General features: G+C 41.9%; 1 protein-coding gene across 5 annotated transcripts in view; it reads left to right on the forward strand.

Annotated features, from left to right (window-relative positions):
- Window positions 1-14,365, forward strand: part of diaph2 (diaphanous-related formin 2) — a 754,395-nt gene that overhangs the window by 496,529 nt on the left and 243,501 nt on the right. For all 5 annotated transcript variants that reach the window (XM_082975098.1, XM_082975097.1, XM_082975100.1 and 2 more), the window contains one exon: window positions 1,540-1,669. In XM_082975098.1, coding sequence (XP_082831224.1) covers window positions 1,540-1,669 — 130 coding nt within the window. The remainder of the gene's footprint in view (window positions 1-1,539; window positions 1,670-14,365) is intronic.

Consider the following 14,365-nt stretch of genomic DNA (forward strand, 5'->3'; position numbering starts at 1 on the left):
ACACACAGGTCCAATGTAATGAATAGATGTAATTAAAGTGAAAGTTGCCTTTGAATTAACTTGAGTAAATAAGTAAAAAGGGTGAATAAATAACCTGTTTTCCAGCGCCAAAGTCCTAGTGATTTTTATTGACACAGCTATTTATTAAGGGGTTGCTAAAACACCTTGCAGTACTGAGCTGACATGTGGATGTATGATTCAATGCTGCTGAGATGCAGCCCGACAGATGTTACTCAGTGGGTAATCCCCCAACTCCCCCTCCCCAGTCCTGCTGAAATATTTATATTTAAAGTACACATATATTATATTCATGGGTAAATACTGTGGTTTGATCCAATAGTTGTAAGATTCTGTAACACTTTACCGTAAGTAATTTGCCTTAAAAGCTTTACTTAAGTTACCCTAATGTAACTACACAGAAATAACTGTAGAAACAACATTTTATTTACATATAGTTGCAGCTTTATTGACCAATTTCTCTTGTCATCCTATGTGTGAATGGACAAATGAACTGAAATCTAGGTAAACAGCAGCGTAGTCCGTCTGACATGTTTGACATTCTTTATTTTGAAGTGCCGACCCACACTTAATACAGCCAATGTGATTTACTGGAGAAGGTGGTATAGCTCTCCTTTTTTGACAGAAATGCATTTTCCAAAGTCATTCAGTCTGCCCCCAAAGAAGAGTGAGGGGAAAATTAAATGTACTCTGGTAGAGAGGGGGAACCGAGCAAGGAAATGCTTGTAGGGATGAATGCATCAGTGAGCCAATTGCTCTAAAATTGCACAGGGTTTTAAGAGAGGGAGAGGGGAGGAAAGGGATGTGGCTTGCCCCTGCTCTCCAGCCCAAACGCCTCATTGAAAGGTCATGTAGGATCTCTGAAAGGCTTGTGCAGTTGTCTCTAAGGCACCACAATGGAGAATATGCTCCTAGCAGCCACTGTACTGGCCTTTTTCTCTCCAATTGTATTAGTCTAGTCTAGCACATTCACTTTTCCTTTCTCAAAGCTTTGTATTTTTTTATCCATTTCTGTTTGATATGTATGTTTCACTGACGTGTGTTTTTATTGTTGTCTACTCAATGCATGGGCGTATATTCCTTTATGCATATTTATCAGAATGCCTCTCAGCCCATCATATCACTAGACATGTATGTGACCACTAACAAACTGAACTATATAATGCGTCTTTATCTGCCACTGTCATATGGTAAAAGCAAAGAAGGCTAAAGGCGGTTCCTGAAAGACTGAATGAAAGAGAGCTGAACGTTTACACATGCCCTCCTCCCCAACAGCTCCCTGTATGGTTGGTTGTTTCATGCAGATCCTTTATTGTTGTGGCCTTTTCTAACATTCAAAGAACATTCTGTCCCTGCGTGGCTCAGTTGGTAAGAGCATGGTGCTAGAAATGCCAGGGTCGTGGGTTGGAGGTCATCTATACTAAAATGTATGCACTCTCTGTTGTCAGTCGCTTTGGGCTTTTGCTAAATGGTAAGAACAACTAATGCCGTGACTCACCCATGACTTCACCTCTCTCTCAGCTTCGAGACACTAAGTCGGCCGACCAAAACACAACGCTGCTCCACTTCCTGGCTGAGAAGTGTGAAGAGAAGTACCCGGAGATCCTGAGGTTCCCTGAAGAGCTGCAGCACGTGGAGAGTGCTAGCAAAGGTAAGCCAGTCCATCCTCTTTAAATAATGGTTGACACTGTCCTTATATGGACACTGTATCACTGGTCGAACCATAATTCTACACAGACACTCCTGAGGCATTAACAGTAGCTTATAGTCTGATGTGAGAGATGGATGTACAACATACTGCAAAGTCAGAGAGTAATTAAAACTTGTTGTTTTCTGCTAAGGTCATACTTGCTTGTTTTGAATCGCTCAACATGCTGTTATTGGACCTTTCAGAGCTATATATTCAACAAACAAGGTATATTCCTCCCCGGAAATATGTGCCTCTTGAAATTGGACGCTCTCACAGGAAATCACAAAAGATTTTCGACAAACATGGAATTTACTCCACACCTGCAATCATTCTAGGTGTTATGTCACCTTTACCAATTTACTGCCATGTTTCATTTCCTCATCTTCTTGTTTTGACCCCCCTGCATTGTGTTTTGTTAGTAACCAATAGAAATCTCTCGACAAGCCCACATTTTATAGCTGTGTCTTCCTTGGCTCCATTTCAATTAAGAAAGCTGTTGATTACAACTATGATGTCATTTGCTTGTGTTTTCATCAAAGTATTTTGTTCACCTTCTCCCCCACCAGTATCCTCGCTAATCGAACAGAATTCCTTTTGAGCGATATAAATCTGGTTAAATCAAATTGTAATTGGCCAATGGTATTTGCTTTGTCTCGGCATTATAACATTGATCCAGAGTTATCCGACTTGTTTTTAAATGCTTCTTTTGAGAGCTAGAGCTTAAACCAGGAGGCTTCGAGGCATTTTACAGCTTGATTTAGACACGCCCATGTTTTATAGAGTGACGCAAGAGATTACGCCCAACAAGGTTAAGATACTTTAATTAGGTCTGTTGCATCCGATGGAATAAAACTTCCTAATGGCCAGAGAGCCCCTCTTAATCCCTTGTGGCCAGAGAGCCCCTCTTAATCCATTAAAATGGCGCCGGAAGTAATGGCAGCAGTTTTATGATCGCCCAACCAATTGTGTTTTTTTCCCCCTTATTTGTAACTTATTTTGTACAAAATGTTTCTGCAGCTGTATCTTACGGCAAAAAAGAGCTTCTGGATATCAAGATAGCGATCACTCACCTCGGATTAGACAAAAAAATTATTCTTCAACAAGCAGGACACACAGGACATTCTCCGAACACCTGACAAGGCCAACATCCCAGTTGTTGGCAAGAGGAAGAGACGCAGGTACAGAGGACACAGAGCAGGATGCCTTGTAAGGATTTGCAGAAGGCGAGTGGGAAAGCTGCCGTTACCGTCAATATTACTCGCCAACTTGCAATCATTGGACAATAAATTAGATGAGGTACTATCACGAATATCCTACCGAACGGGACATCAAAAACTGTAATATCTTATGTTTTATCACCAACAAACTAGAATGGTCCAACACACCAAGAAAGTGGTGAAGAGGGCACGATAAAGCCTATTCCCCCTCAGGAAACTAAAAAGATTTGACATGGGTCCTCAGATCCTCAAAAGGTTCTACAGCTGCAACATCGAGAGCATCCTGACTGGTTGCATTACTGCCTGGTAAGGCAATTGCTCGGTCCCCAACCGCAATGCCCTACAGAGGGTAGTGTGTACGGCCCAGTACATCACTGGGGCTAAGCTGCCTGCCATCCAGGACCTCTGCACCAGGTGGTGTCAGAGGAAGGCCCTAAAAATTGTCAAAGACCCCAGCCACCCCAGTCATAGACTGTTCTCTCTACTACCGCATGGCAAGCTGTACCAGAGTGCCAAGTCTAGGTCAAAAAGGCTTCTCAACAGTTTTTACCCTCAAGGCATAAGACTCCTGAACAGGTAATCAAATGGCTACCTGGACTATTTGCATTGTGTGCCTCCCCCAACCCCTCTTTTTATGCTGCTGCAACTCTCTGTTTATCACATATGCATAGTCACTTTAACTATACATTCATACATACTACCTCAATTGGCCCGACCAACCAGTGCCCCCGCACATTGGCTAACCGGGCTATCTGCATTGTGTCCCACCCACCACCCGCCAACCCCTCTTTTACGTTACTGCAACTCTCTGTTCATCATCTATGCATAGTCACTTTAGCCATATCTACATGTACGTACTACCTCAATCAGCCCGACTAACCGGTGCCTGTATATAGCTTCGCTACTGTTATTTTTCACTGTCTTTTTTACTGTTGTTGTTATTTCTTTACTTACCTATTGTTCACCTAATACCTTTTTTGCACTGTTGGTTAGAGCCTGTAAGTAAGCATTTCACTATAAGGTCTACACCTGTTGTATTCGGCGCACGTGACAAGTAAACTTTGATTTGATTTGTGTTGTAAAAATCGGGAATATTCTTCTGTTCAGGAAGAGGGCCCCGGCAGATTCAATATGCATGGTATCTGGCAGCAGTTTCAGTGGCCAGTGGGAGAAGGACTTTAATAGAGCACAAGGGATTTGTATGCGTTCCGAGATGACCACCAGGAAAGGTTAACAGGCCGGATGGGAGGCATGGTGTGGATGACAGGACAGAACGGTGGCTTTAATGCACTAGGCATTATTGTCTATCTGCCATTGTGGATTGGCGTTGAGAATAAGAGAACATGGCTGCCATTTGTGGTGCAGAAGTGGTGTATTTACAGCTCAAATGGCGTAATTACCTCAAGAGTAAACATGCTACAGTGTTCCCACCTTGGAATTAAGTTATTTATCTGACACGTATGAAAGTTAGTCTCCCTAGGCAATCTGGCACGTAAGCATTTGCCACCTCATTGTGTCTGGGAATAGACTTGTTTGTCTGACTGCCTGTCAATAAGTTCATTTCATTCTCAAGTATTTGGTGGAGAATCCCCAGAGGCGTATTTACTTTGTTAGTTTCCTATTTGGTTATTTAATCGAATTCCCGCTAATTATGTGCTCGACTGACGCAGCGAGGCAGCTATTGTTGAAGTGGACCAGAACCAGCCTTCATTATGGATATAGATGGATTAGTGTACGGCTCAAACTGTCAACGTGTATCAACTCATTCAAGTCCATTCAGGGACAATCAATTCTTGTACATGCTTGTTAGTTCAATTGGGTGAGACTGATAAGCCATTGGTTGACTCAATTCATTATGGCAAACGCCAGTGGACAACACATACATAACACCAAGGAGAAGGCTATATGGGATATAAAGCTGTTTACCTCACAGTGCTTTCCGTAGACCCTGTATTTTAATTATAGGTCAAACGTGATATACAACACGATAACCTTATTATCCATGGACGTTTTAGGGTAAAACCAAGAAAACTAGCCATTTAAAGGCCCAATACAGTCAAAAATGTGATTTCCCTGTGTTTTATATATATATTTTATTTCTACACTGAGGTTGGAATAATACTATGAAATTGTGAAAATTATGATAATAGCCTTTTAGTGTAAGAGCTGTTTGAAAAGACTGCCTGAAATTTCAGCCTGTTTTGGTGGGATGGAGTTTTGGCCTGCCTGGTGACATCAACAGGTGGTAAATTAGTTAATTTACTGATACGAAAGAGAGAATCCAATCCTCTCTGCCAATAACAGCTACACTGAACAAAAATATAAACACAACATGTTGGTCCCATGTTTGAAGAGCTAAAATAAGATGCCAGAAATGTACCTTCCATACGCACAAAAAGCCTATTTCTTTCAAATGTTGCACACAAATTTGTTTACCGTAATTTCCGGACTATTGAGCGCACCTTAATATAAGCCGCACCCACTGAATTTAAAAAATATATATTATTTTGAACATAAATAAGCCGCACATGTCTATAAGCCGCAGGTGCCTACCGGTACATTGAAACAAATGAACTTTACACAGGCTTTAACGAAACACGGCTTGTAACAAAAATAAATAGGCTTTAACGAAACACGGCTTGTAACTTAAATAAATAGGCTTTAACGAAACACGGCTTGTAACAAAAATAAATAGGCTTTAACGAAACACGGCTTGTAACAAAAAATTTAAAATTAGCAGTAAGCTTTAGTTATCTTTTTGCACTGAGTCAATTCCTCACGCTGCTGTTTCCAACGTCTTATCATCGACTCATTAAGACCAAGCTCCCGTGCAGCAGCTCTATTTCCTTTTCCAACAGCCAGATCAATCGCCTTCAACTTGAAAGCTGCATCATATGCATTTCTCCGTGTCTTTGCCATGATGAGAGTGACAAAATGACTTCCGTAATCAGAATGATGGGAAGTTTGAGAGCGCTCGATTTAATCTAAACAGTAAACAAAAAAGTTGTTTGACCTTAACCCGTTCGGCAATTTCATTGGTCTAATGAAAGCTTCATGCCGCCAAAAAACTGAGCACGTCACAGAATGTTTTTTTTTTTTTTTAAATGTGAAAGTGGGAAAAATCCATATATTAGCCGCGTCATTGTTTAAGCCGCGAGGTTCAAAGTGTGGGAAAAAAGTTGCGGCTTATAGTCCGGAAATTACGGTACATCCCTGTTATTGAGCATTTCTCCTTTTCCAAGATAATCCATCCACCTAACAGATGTGGCATATCAAGTAGCGGATTAAACAGTATGATCATTACACAGGTGCAGCTTGTGCTGGGGAGACTAAAAGGCCACTCTAAAATGTGCAGTTTTGCCACAGATGTCGCAAGTTTTGAGGGAGCATGCAATTGACATGCTGACTGCAGGAATGTCCACCAGAGCTGTTGCCTGGTCGACATAACATTTTCATTTCTCTACCACCATTAGAGAATTTGTCAGTACCTCCATCCGGCCTCACAAATGCAGACCGTATAACCACGCCAGCCCAGGACCTCCACCACCGGCTTCTTCAGCTGCGGGATCGTCTGAGACCAGCCACCCGGACTGCTGAAACTGTGGGTTTGCACAACAAAATAATTTCTGCACAAACTGTCAGAAACAGTCTCAGGGAAGATCATCTGCATGCTTGTCATCCTCACCAGTGTCTTGACCTGACTGAAGTTCTGCGTCGTAACCGACTTCAGTTGGCAAATGCTCACCTTCGATAGCCACTGGCACACTGGAGAAGTGTGCTCTTCACGGATGAATCCCAGTTTCAACTGTACCAGGAAGATGGCAGACATTGTGTATGGTGTCGTGTGGGCGAGTGGTTTGCTGATGTCAATGTTCTGAACAGAGTGCCTCATGGTGGACAACGAACACAATTTCATTTTATTGATGGCAATTTGATCATGCACAGCCCCATGTCGCAAGGATCTGTACACAATTCCTGGAAACTGAATATGTTCCAGTTCTTCCATGGCCAGCATACTCACCAGACATGTCACCCATTGAGCATGTTTGAGATGCTCTGAAACGACATGTGCGATAGCTTGTTCCAGTTCCCACCAGTATCCAGCAACTTCGCACAGCCATTGAAGGGGAGTGGGACTACATTCCACAGGCCACGATCAACTGCCTGATCAACGCTATGCAGAAGAGATGAGGCGCTGCATGAGACAAATGGTGGTCACACCGGATACTGACTGGTTTTCTGATCCACTCCCCTACTTTGTTTTTAAGGTATTCATGGATTAGGTCCTAATTCATTTATTTCAATTGACTGATTTCCTTATATGAACTGTAACTCAGTAAAATATTTGAAATTGTTGCATGTTGCGTTTATATTTTGGTTCAGTGTAGTTTTCAGTTTTCCCTTCCCCACTCAGACCACACCCAGACAGCCCTAGCAAAATTGCTTAATTAAGAAATTTCTATTTTCTAAGTGATTGAAAACAATCACAGGAAGGTACTTAATTGCTACACATAAATTATTTGATATTGATATAAAAATGTCTGCATTGGACCTTTAAGAGCAGATGATTCCATAGTGAGAGAGAGAGAAATAATTTGATTTGGAAAAATATTTTCTTATTGTGCCTATTGGTCAGCCAGACAGCATTGGTTTGAATCATGAAGTGATGTGTTTCTTCAGTTTTGACAGAAGTCCGCCTCCACAGGTGAAGCCAAAAGGAATTAGATGATTGAGTCACCCACTCTAACAAAAAATGCACCGTCTCTCACTCCAACAAAAAACATGACACAATGATCTTTGTTTTAAAAGACAATTCTTAGTGTCTTCTCATTTTCCTTTTCCCCGTACCAATGAGAGACCTCTTTGGTCACCAGCGCTCAAGTTTTATTCTGTTGTTTTCGGGTGCTTTTAAGGGCCGTTTGAGATGCCGGAGAGGACCAAAACAAAGAAGCTCAAATCGCAGCTGTCTAGCCTCACTAAAGCTCATTTAATCAGAGAACACTTTGAGGCTGGAACACAAGGCTGGAACACCACGATGGCTGGGCCACGCGTTAGCTTGATTTGAGTCTGGAAGAGCTTTAACACTCGTGTAGAACAACGGGGCCCATCTGAATAATTTATAGACTATCTTCCAGATCTTTTACAAGGCTTTTTGGTCTCCTGTCAGGTAAATTGGTAGAAGAACATGGGAAAAAGATTGCTTCCTTAACTGGGTACACTGTTCACCCTAACCCCGAGCAATATCTAGTTGTCATCTCTCATTCTCCTCTCTGTTAGGCATCTCTCTCTCCTTCATCGCTACAGTGCATTAGAGCCACTTTGTTTCCTCGTCTCCACTAAAATAACTTTCTAGTTTCTCCTTTTGTTATTCTTTTTCTACTTGGCCCATGCCCGGCAGCATGCTGGAAAGGAAATGTGTATCTAGGATTCCACTTCCTCTCCCTTTATCCCCCTTCACTTCCTATCATTTTATCCCCCATCACGTCATCTCTCTTTATCCCCATCACCTCCTCTATTTTTATCCCTGTCTCCCCCATAACTTCCTCTCTCTTCAACCCCGTCTCCCCCATCACTTCCTCTCTCTTTATCACCAACTCCCCATCTCTTCCTCTCTCTTTATCCCTGTCTCCCCCATCACTTCCTGACTCTTTATCCCTGTCTCCCCATCAATTCCTCTCTCTTTATCCCTGTCTCCCCATCACTTCCTCTCTCTATATCCCCGTCTCCACCATCACTTTCTCTCTGTGCCACCCAACTTACCTTCTGACAAGCTATTACAAATAGAACCTCCCCCTGCCTGTCCCACTACCACAACAACTTGGAAAATGTTGTTGTGTGTTGAATCATTATTTGACTCATTATTTTCAGCTAAAGTAGACCCCTCACCTCTGTGGTGACTACCACCACCCTCTGTTGTGATCTGTAGCTGAGGTGAGGCCAGGTGACCTAGTCAACCTGTACAGCCAGAGGCTCTGAGCCTGCAAATTTCTGCTTGTTGCATCAAGGGCCGTGGGGGAAAACGGGGGTTGGCCGGTCAGAAGGTGGTGTGGTGAGGAGGAGGGGGTTCAAACATTAGAATAATCACAAGCTCATCTACAAACGGCTGGAGCCTGCACACTTAATATACCTGATTGAAAAGAGCAATCAGTTCCGGCTGATTTCCCTGAGAAAGGCTTTTTGGCAGTTCCTTTCCCTTGATTGTCCACTCCAGGGGGACTCTCTCTCTCCCCAAGTCTCTAACATCTACTGCTCCTCAGAGAGAGAAAAAAAAATAAGAGAGAGAAAGAGAAAAAAGAGTGAGAGAGAAAAGAGAGAGAGACAGGCAGAGAGAAGACTGGTAGCCCTGACTTTGTCTGCTCTATTGCAGGCTGAGCCTCCCTTAAGCACATTATGCTGCCTTTTCCCAACTGCTTCACTTCATGTTAATTGCCTTATATTGTTTCTATTTAATGTTATGCTTCTGTCATGACAAATTCAAATCGAAAAGAAAGATAATTGCTAATCAATGAAAACTGGATCCTTGTACAATCCACTCCGGGTCGAGTGGCGTACTTTGGCATTTTCTGGCAATCATTAATGTGATTCAATAAGATGCCCTTTTAATAATTTTCATTTGGTTTGATTGTATTACTTTTTGCAGAATATTATTTGCATTCTGATTCATTCCTTATAAAATATTAGAGAAATCAATGTTATGTTTATCTATAGTTGGTGTATTACAGAAATGAGTTGATAAATACACTTGCCTTCAGAACCAAAATGGTCGCCTTGACTGAAATCTCAGTAGCATTTCCTGTAGAGCGGTGTAAAAGCCATCTGGTTTTCTGAGTCATAGCGTGGTCATAGAGTTGTGTGGATGCACAACTTAATTACACATGCAACCCTGCATGCTTGTGAATTATAAATGCAACACGCTAACGAGATGATAGATCTGCATGTGGACTCCCAGCAGGTCGACTACTCTCCCCTTCCCTGACACACATGATAGCATCTCTTATTACCTCAGAAGCTGTCTCCCCATAGGGAGTAGCTTTTGAGGCAGGTAGAGGTCAGTGATAACTGGAGCCCGGCCCAGCACACACAACTGTCCTCGCAGGAGACTAGACCCTTCTCTCTGTGGACTCGCCCATCATCAATGGCTCACCTGCCTCAAGGTCACTGCTAATTAGAAGCCAGATGTTCACCCAGAGAGACTCACAGGGGCATGGAATTTGCTGAGTCTCAAGGAGGGCCTGGGACAAGCGGACTGATGACCATGAGGACTGACATTGTGGGGTTGTTGTGCTGTTTTTACATGAATTCCCTATTCTTACGCACTTTTGTTCTGTTTTGTATAGACTATGTACTTGTTTCAGCCCAGAAGTTAGACAAGTGGACCATTTAACCAGAAGGTTGCTAATTTGAAACAGGGGCTTTGCAATATGGGAGATGAACTGGCAACCCAAAGGCTGCTAGTCAAGGCACTTAACGCCTCCATGTTCCAAATGTATTGCATGTGTCTGTGTTGTCTCAGGCAGCAGAGCAACATAATCACAATCTCAGATGGACCTATAATGTCTTATTATATTCATTGAGGTTGAGTTGGCATGCCAGTAGTTTTGAGATTAAATAATGTCACTGTAGCATGCTTTCATGTATTCCAGGTGCACACTCATATTGGTTTGATGGAGCGGGTTGTGAACCGAAGACTTGAAAATTAATGGAAGTGATCATCTGATTAATTATATTACCCTTTAAAAAGAATGCTGATCTTTTGAGCTTGTCCAACATATTTATCCCATTCTTACGATGTTCCCTCAGAATTATTGTTATCCACTCTCTCTGCAAGCCTACTAGCTTGATTTGTTGTGGTTAGGTATTGTGTAGTAACTGCCTATGACAGGAACTCTTGAATAAGGAACCGCCGACATAAACCTCCCGATGAACTGTTCTTTTTCATTTATGTTATTTATTTCACCTTTATTTAACCAGGTAGGCAAGTTGAGAACAAGTTGTCATTTACAACTGCGACCTGGCCAAGATAAAGCAAAGCAGTTCAACACATATAACAACACAGAGTTACACATGGAGTAAAACAAACATACAGTCAATAATATAGTAGAAAAATAAGTCTATATACAATGTGAGCAAATGAGGTGAGATGTGTAGATGACCTGGAGCCAGTGGGTTCAGCGACGAGTATGAAGCGAGGCATGTATACTATATACTATATATACACTATATACTGCAGCTACAGTATATGAATTTGGTGCTGTTTTTCATTGACTATCCCATCTAATGTAGCAAATTGGATGGATAAGGTGATAAACTTGATGTTTTGGAGCTTTATGTCCATTGACCTTCTGCCAACAGTGATAGGTCATAGAGTGATAGCAAGGTAGTAAGACCATGGGTGTTTCTCAAAATGCATACTACCGTGCTCAAATCATGCAAATTGGAGCACACGAGGGTCGGAGTATGATTCCAAATCAAAGTATGCGAAACGGAGCACGAAGGGCACTTCTAGAATGTATACTCTGTTTGCAAGCTTCAACTAAAAGTATGCAAAGAAATATGATGCAACCACGTATAAAATGATGAAACATTTATTGAAATCAATGGCAGCCATTATTTGAGCTGAAGAGAGAGATAATACACTCTGACTTCGGAAGGAGAAATTGTCTATTAACATTTCATATGTTGCCTGACTAGAATATTTTATATTGATACGTTAATACATCTCACATAGTATTAGTTTTATGATATTTTTGCCTGTTAAACTATCTGATTAGCTACATTATTACGATTCACATAAAGCTAGCTGATAGTTATGAAGTAAAACCCTTTCTTTGTGTATATTTTGTTTTGTCTCTATTGCCATTGTTGTCCTGGCTGAAAGACAGTTCAGTGAATGGGTAAATCCATAGTAAGTGAATAGGGCTAACTGGCTAGCTAGCTAGCCATGAAGAATTGGTAGATACGCACGGAAAATGTACGTGTACCTTGCGTAATATTAGTTTTAGGTCATATTTGCCTGTTTAACTAGCTGGCTAGCTAGATTATTACGATTCACATACAGTGCATTTGGAAAGTATTCAGACCCCTTTACTTTTTCAACATTTTGTTATGTTTCAGCCTTACTCTCATCAATCTACACACAATACCCCATAATGACAAAGCAAAAACAGGTTACTAGAAATTGTATTAAAGATTTAAAAAAACCAGAAATGCCTTATTTACATACAGTTGAAGTTGGACGTTTACATCCACCTTAGCCAAATACATTTAAACTCAGTTTTTCACAATTCTTGACATTTAATCCTAGTAAAAATTCCCTGTCTTAGGTCAGTTAGGATCACCACTTTAAGAATGTGAAATGTCAGAATAATAGTGTAGAGAGTGATTTATTTATCACATTCCCAGTCGGTCAGAAGTTTACATACACTCTCAATTAGTATTTGGTAGCATTTCCTTTCAATTGTTTAACTTGGGTCAAACGTTTCAGGTAGCCTTCCACAAGCTTCCCACAGTAGGTTGGGTGAAATTTGGACTTTGTTGTCCTAAAGCCATTTTGCCACAACTTTGGAAGTATGCGTGGGGTCATTGTCCATTTGGAAGACCCATTTGCGACCAAGCTTTAACTTCCTGACTGATGTCTTGAGATGTTGCTTCAATATATCCACCTAATTTTCCTGCCTCATGATACCATCTATTATGTGAAGTGCACCAGACCCTCCTGCAGCAAAGCACCCCCACAACATGATGCTCTCTCCCCCGTGCTTCACTGTTGGGATGGTGTTCTTCGCCTTGCAAGCTTCCCCCTTTTTCCTCCAAACATAACGATGGTCATTATGGCCAAACAGTTCTATTTGTGTTTCATCAGACCAGAGGACATTTCTCCAAAAAGTATGATATTGTCCCCATGTGCAGTTGCAAACCGTAGTCTGTTTTTTTATGGCGGTTTTGGAGCAGTTGGCTTCTTCCTTGCTGAGCGGCCTTTCAGGTTATGTCGATAAAGGACTCGTTTTACTGTGGATATAGATACTTTTGTACCTGTTTCCTCCAGCATCTTCACAAGGTCCTTTGCTGTTGTTCTGGGATTGATTTGCACTTTTCGCACCAAAGTACGTTCATCTCTAGGAGACAGAACGCGTCTCCTTCCTGAGCGGTATGACGGCTGCGTGGTCCCATGGTGTTTATACTTGCGTACTATTGTTTGTACAGATGAACCTGGTACCTTCAGGCGTTTGGAAATTGCTCCCAAAGATGAACCAGTCTTGTGGAGGTCTACAATTATTTTTTCTAAGGTCTTGGCTTATTTCTTTTGATTTTCCCATGATGCCAAGCAAAGAGGCACTGAGTTTGAAGGTAGGCCTTGAAATACATCCACAGGTACACCTCCAATTGACTCAAATGATGTCAATTGGCCTATCGCAAGCTTCTAAAGCCATGACATAATTTTCTTGAATTTTCCAAGCTGTTTACAGGTACAGTCAACTTAGTGTATGTAAACTTCTGACCCACTGGAATTATGATACAGTGAATTATAAGTGAACTAATCTGTCTGTAAACAATTATTGGAAAAATTTAGTTTGTTCTCAAGAAATTTGTGGAGTGGTTGAAAAACAAGTGTTAATGACTCCAACCTAAGTGTATGTAAACTTCCGACTTCAACTGTACGTATTCAGACCCTTTTCTATGAGACTTGAAATTGAGCTCAGGTGCATCCTGTTTCCATTGATTATCCTTGAGATGTTTCTATAACTTGATTGGAGTCCAGCTGTGGTAAATTCAATTGATTGGACATGATTTGGAAAGGCACACACCTGTCTATATAAGTTCCCACAGTTGACGGTGCATGTCACAGCAAAAACCAAGCTATGAGGTCAAATACATTTTCCGTAGAGCTCAGAGACAGGATTGTGTCGAGGCACCGATCTGGGGAAGGGTACACAAACATGTCTGCAGCATTGAAGGTCCCCAAGAATACTGTGGCCTCCATCATTCTTAAATGGAAGAAGACTCTTCCTAGAGCAACCCGGCAGGTCAAACTGAGCAATCGGGGGAGAAGGGTCGTGGTCAGGGAGATGACCAAGAACCCAATGGTCACTCGGACTGAGCTCTAGAGTTCCTCTGTGGAGATGGGAGAACCTTCCAGAAGGACAACCATCTCTGCAGCACTCCACCAATCAGGCCTTTATGGTAGAGTGGCCAGACGGAAGCCACTCCTCAGTAACAGCCCGCTTGTAATTTTCCGTAAGGCATCTAAGGACTCTCAGACCATGAGAAACAAGATTCTCTGGTCTGAGGAAACCAAGATTTAACTATTTGGCCTGAATGCCAAGCGTCAAGTCTGGAGGAAGCCTGGCGCCATCCCTACGGTGAAGCATGGTGGTGGTGGCATCATGCTGTGGGGATATTTTTCAACAGCAGGGACTGAGAGACTAGTCAGGATTGAGGC

Source organism: Salmo salar, chromosome 05, assembly GCF_965601325.2.
Source record: "Salmo salar chromosome 05, fSalSal1, whole genome shotgun sequence".
Classification (NCBI taxonomy): domain Eukaryota; kingdom Metazoa; phylum Chordata; class Actinopteri; order Salmoniformes; family Salmonidae; genus Salmo; species Salmo salar.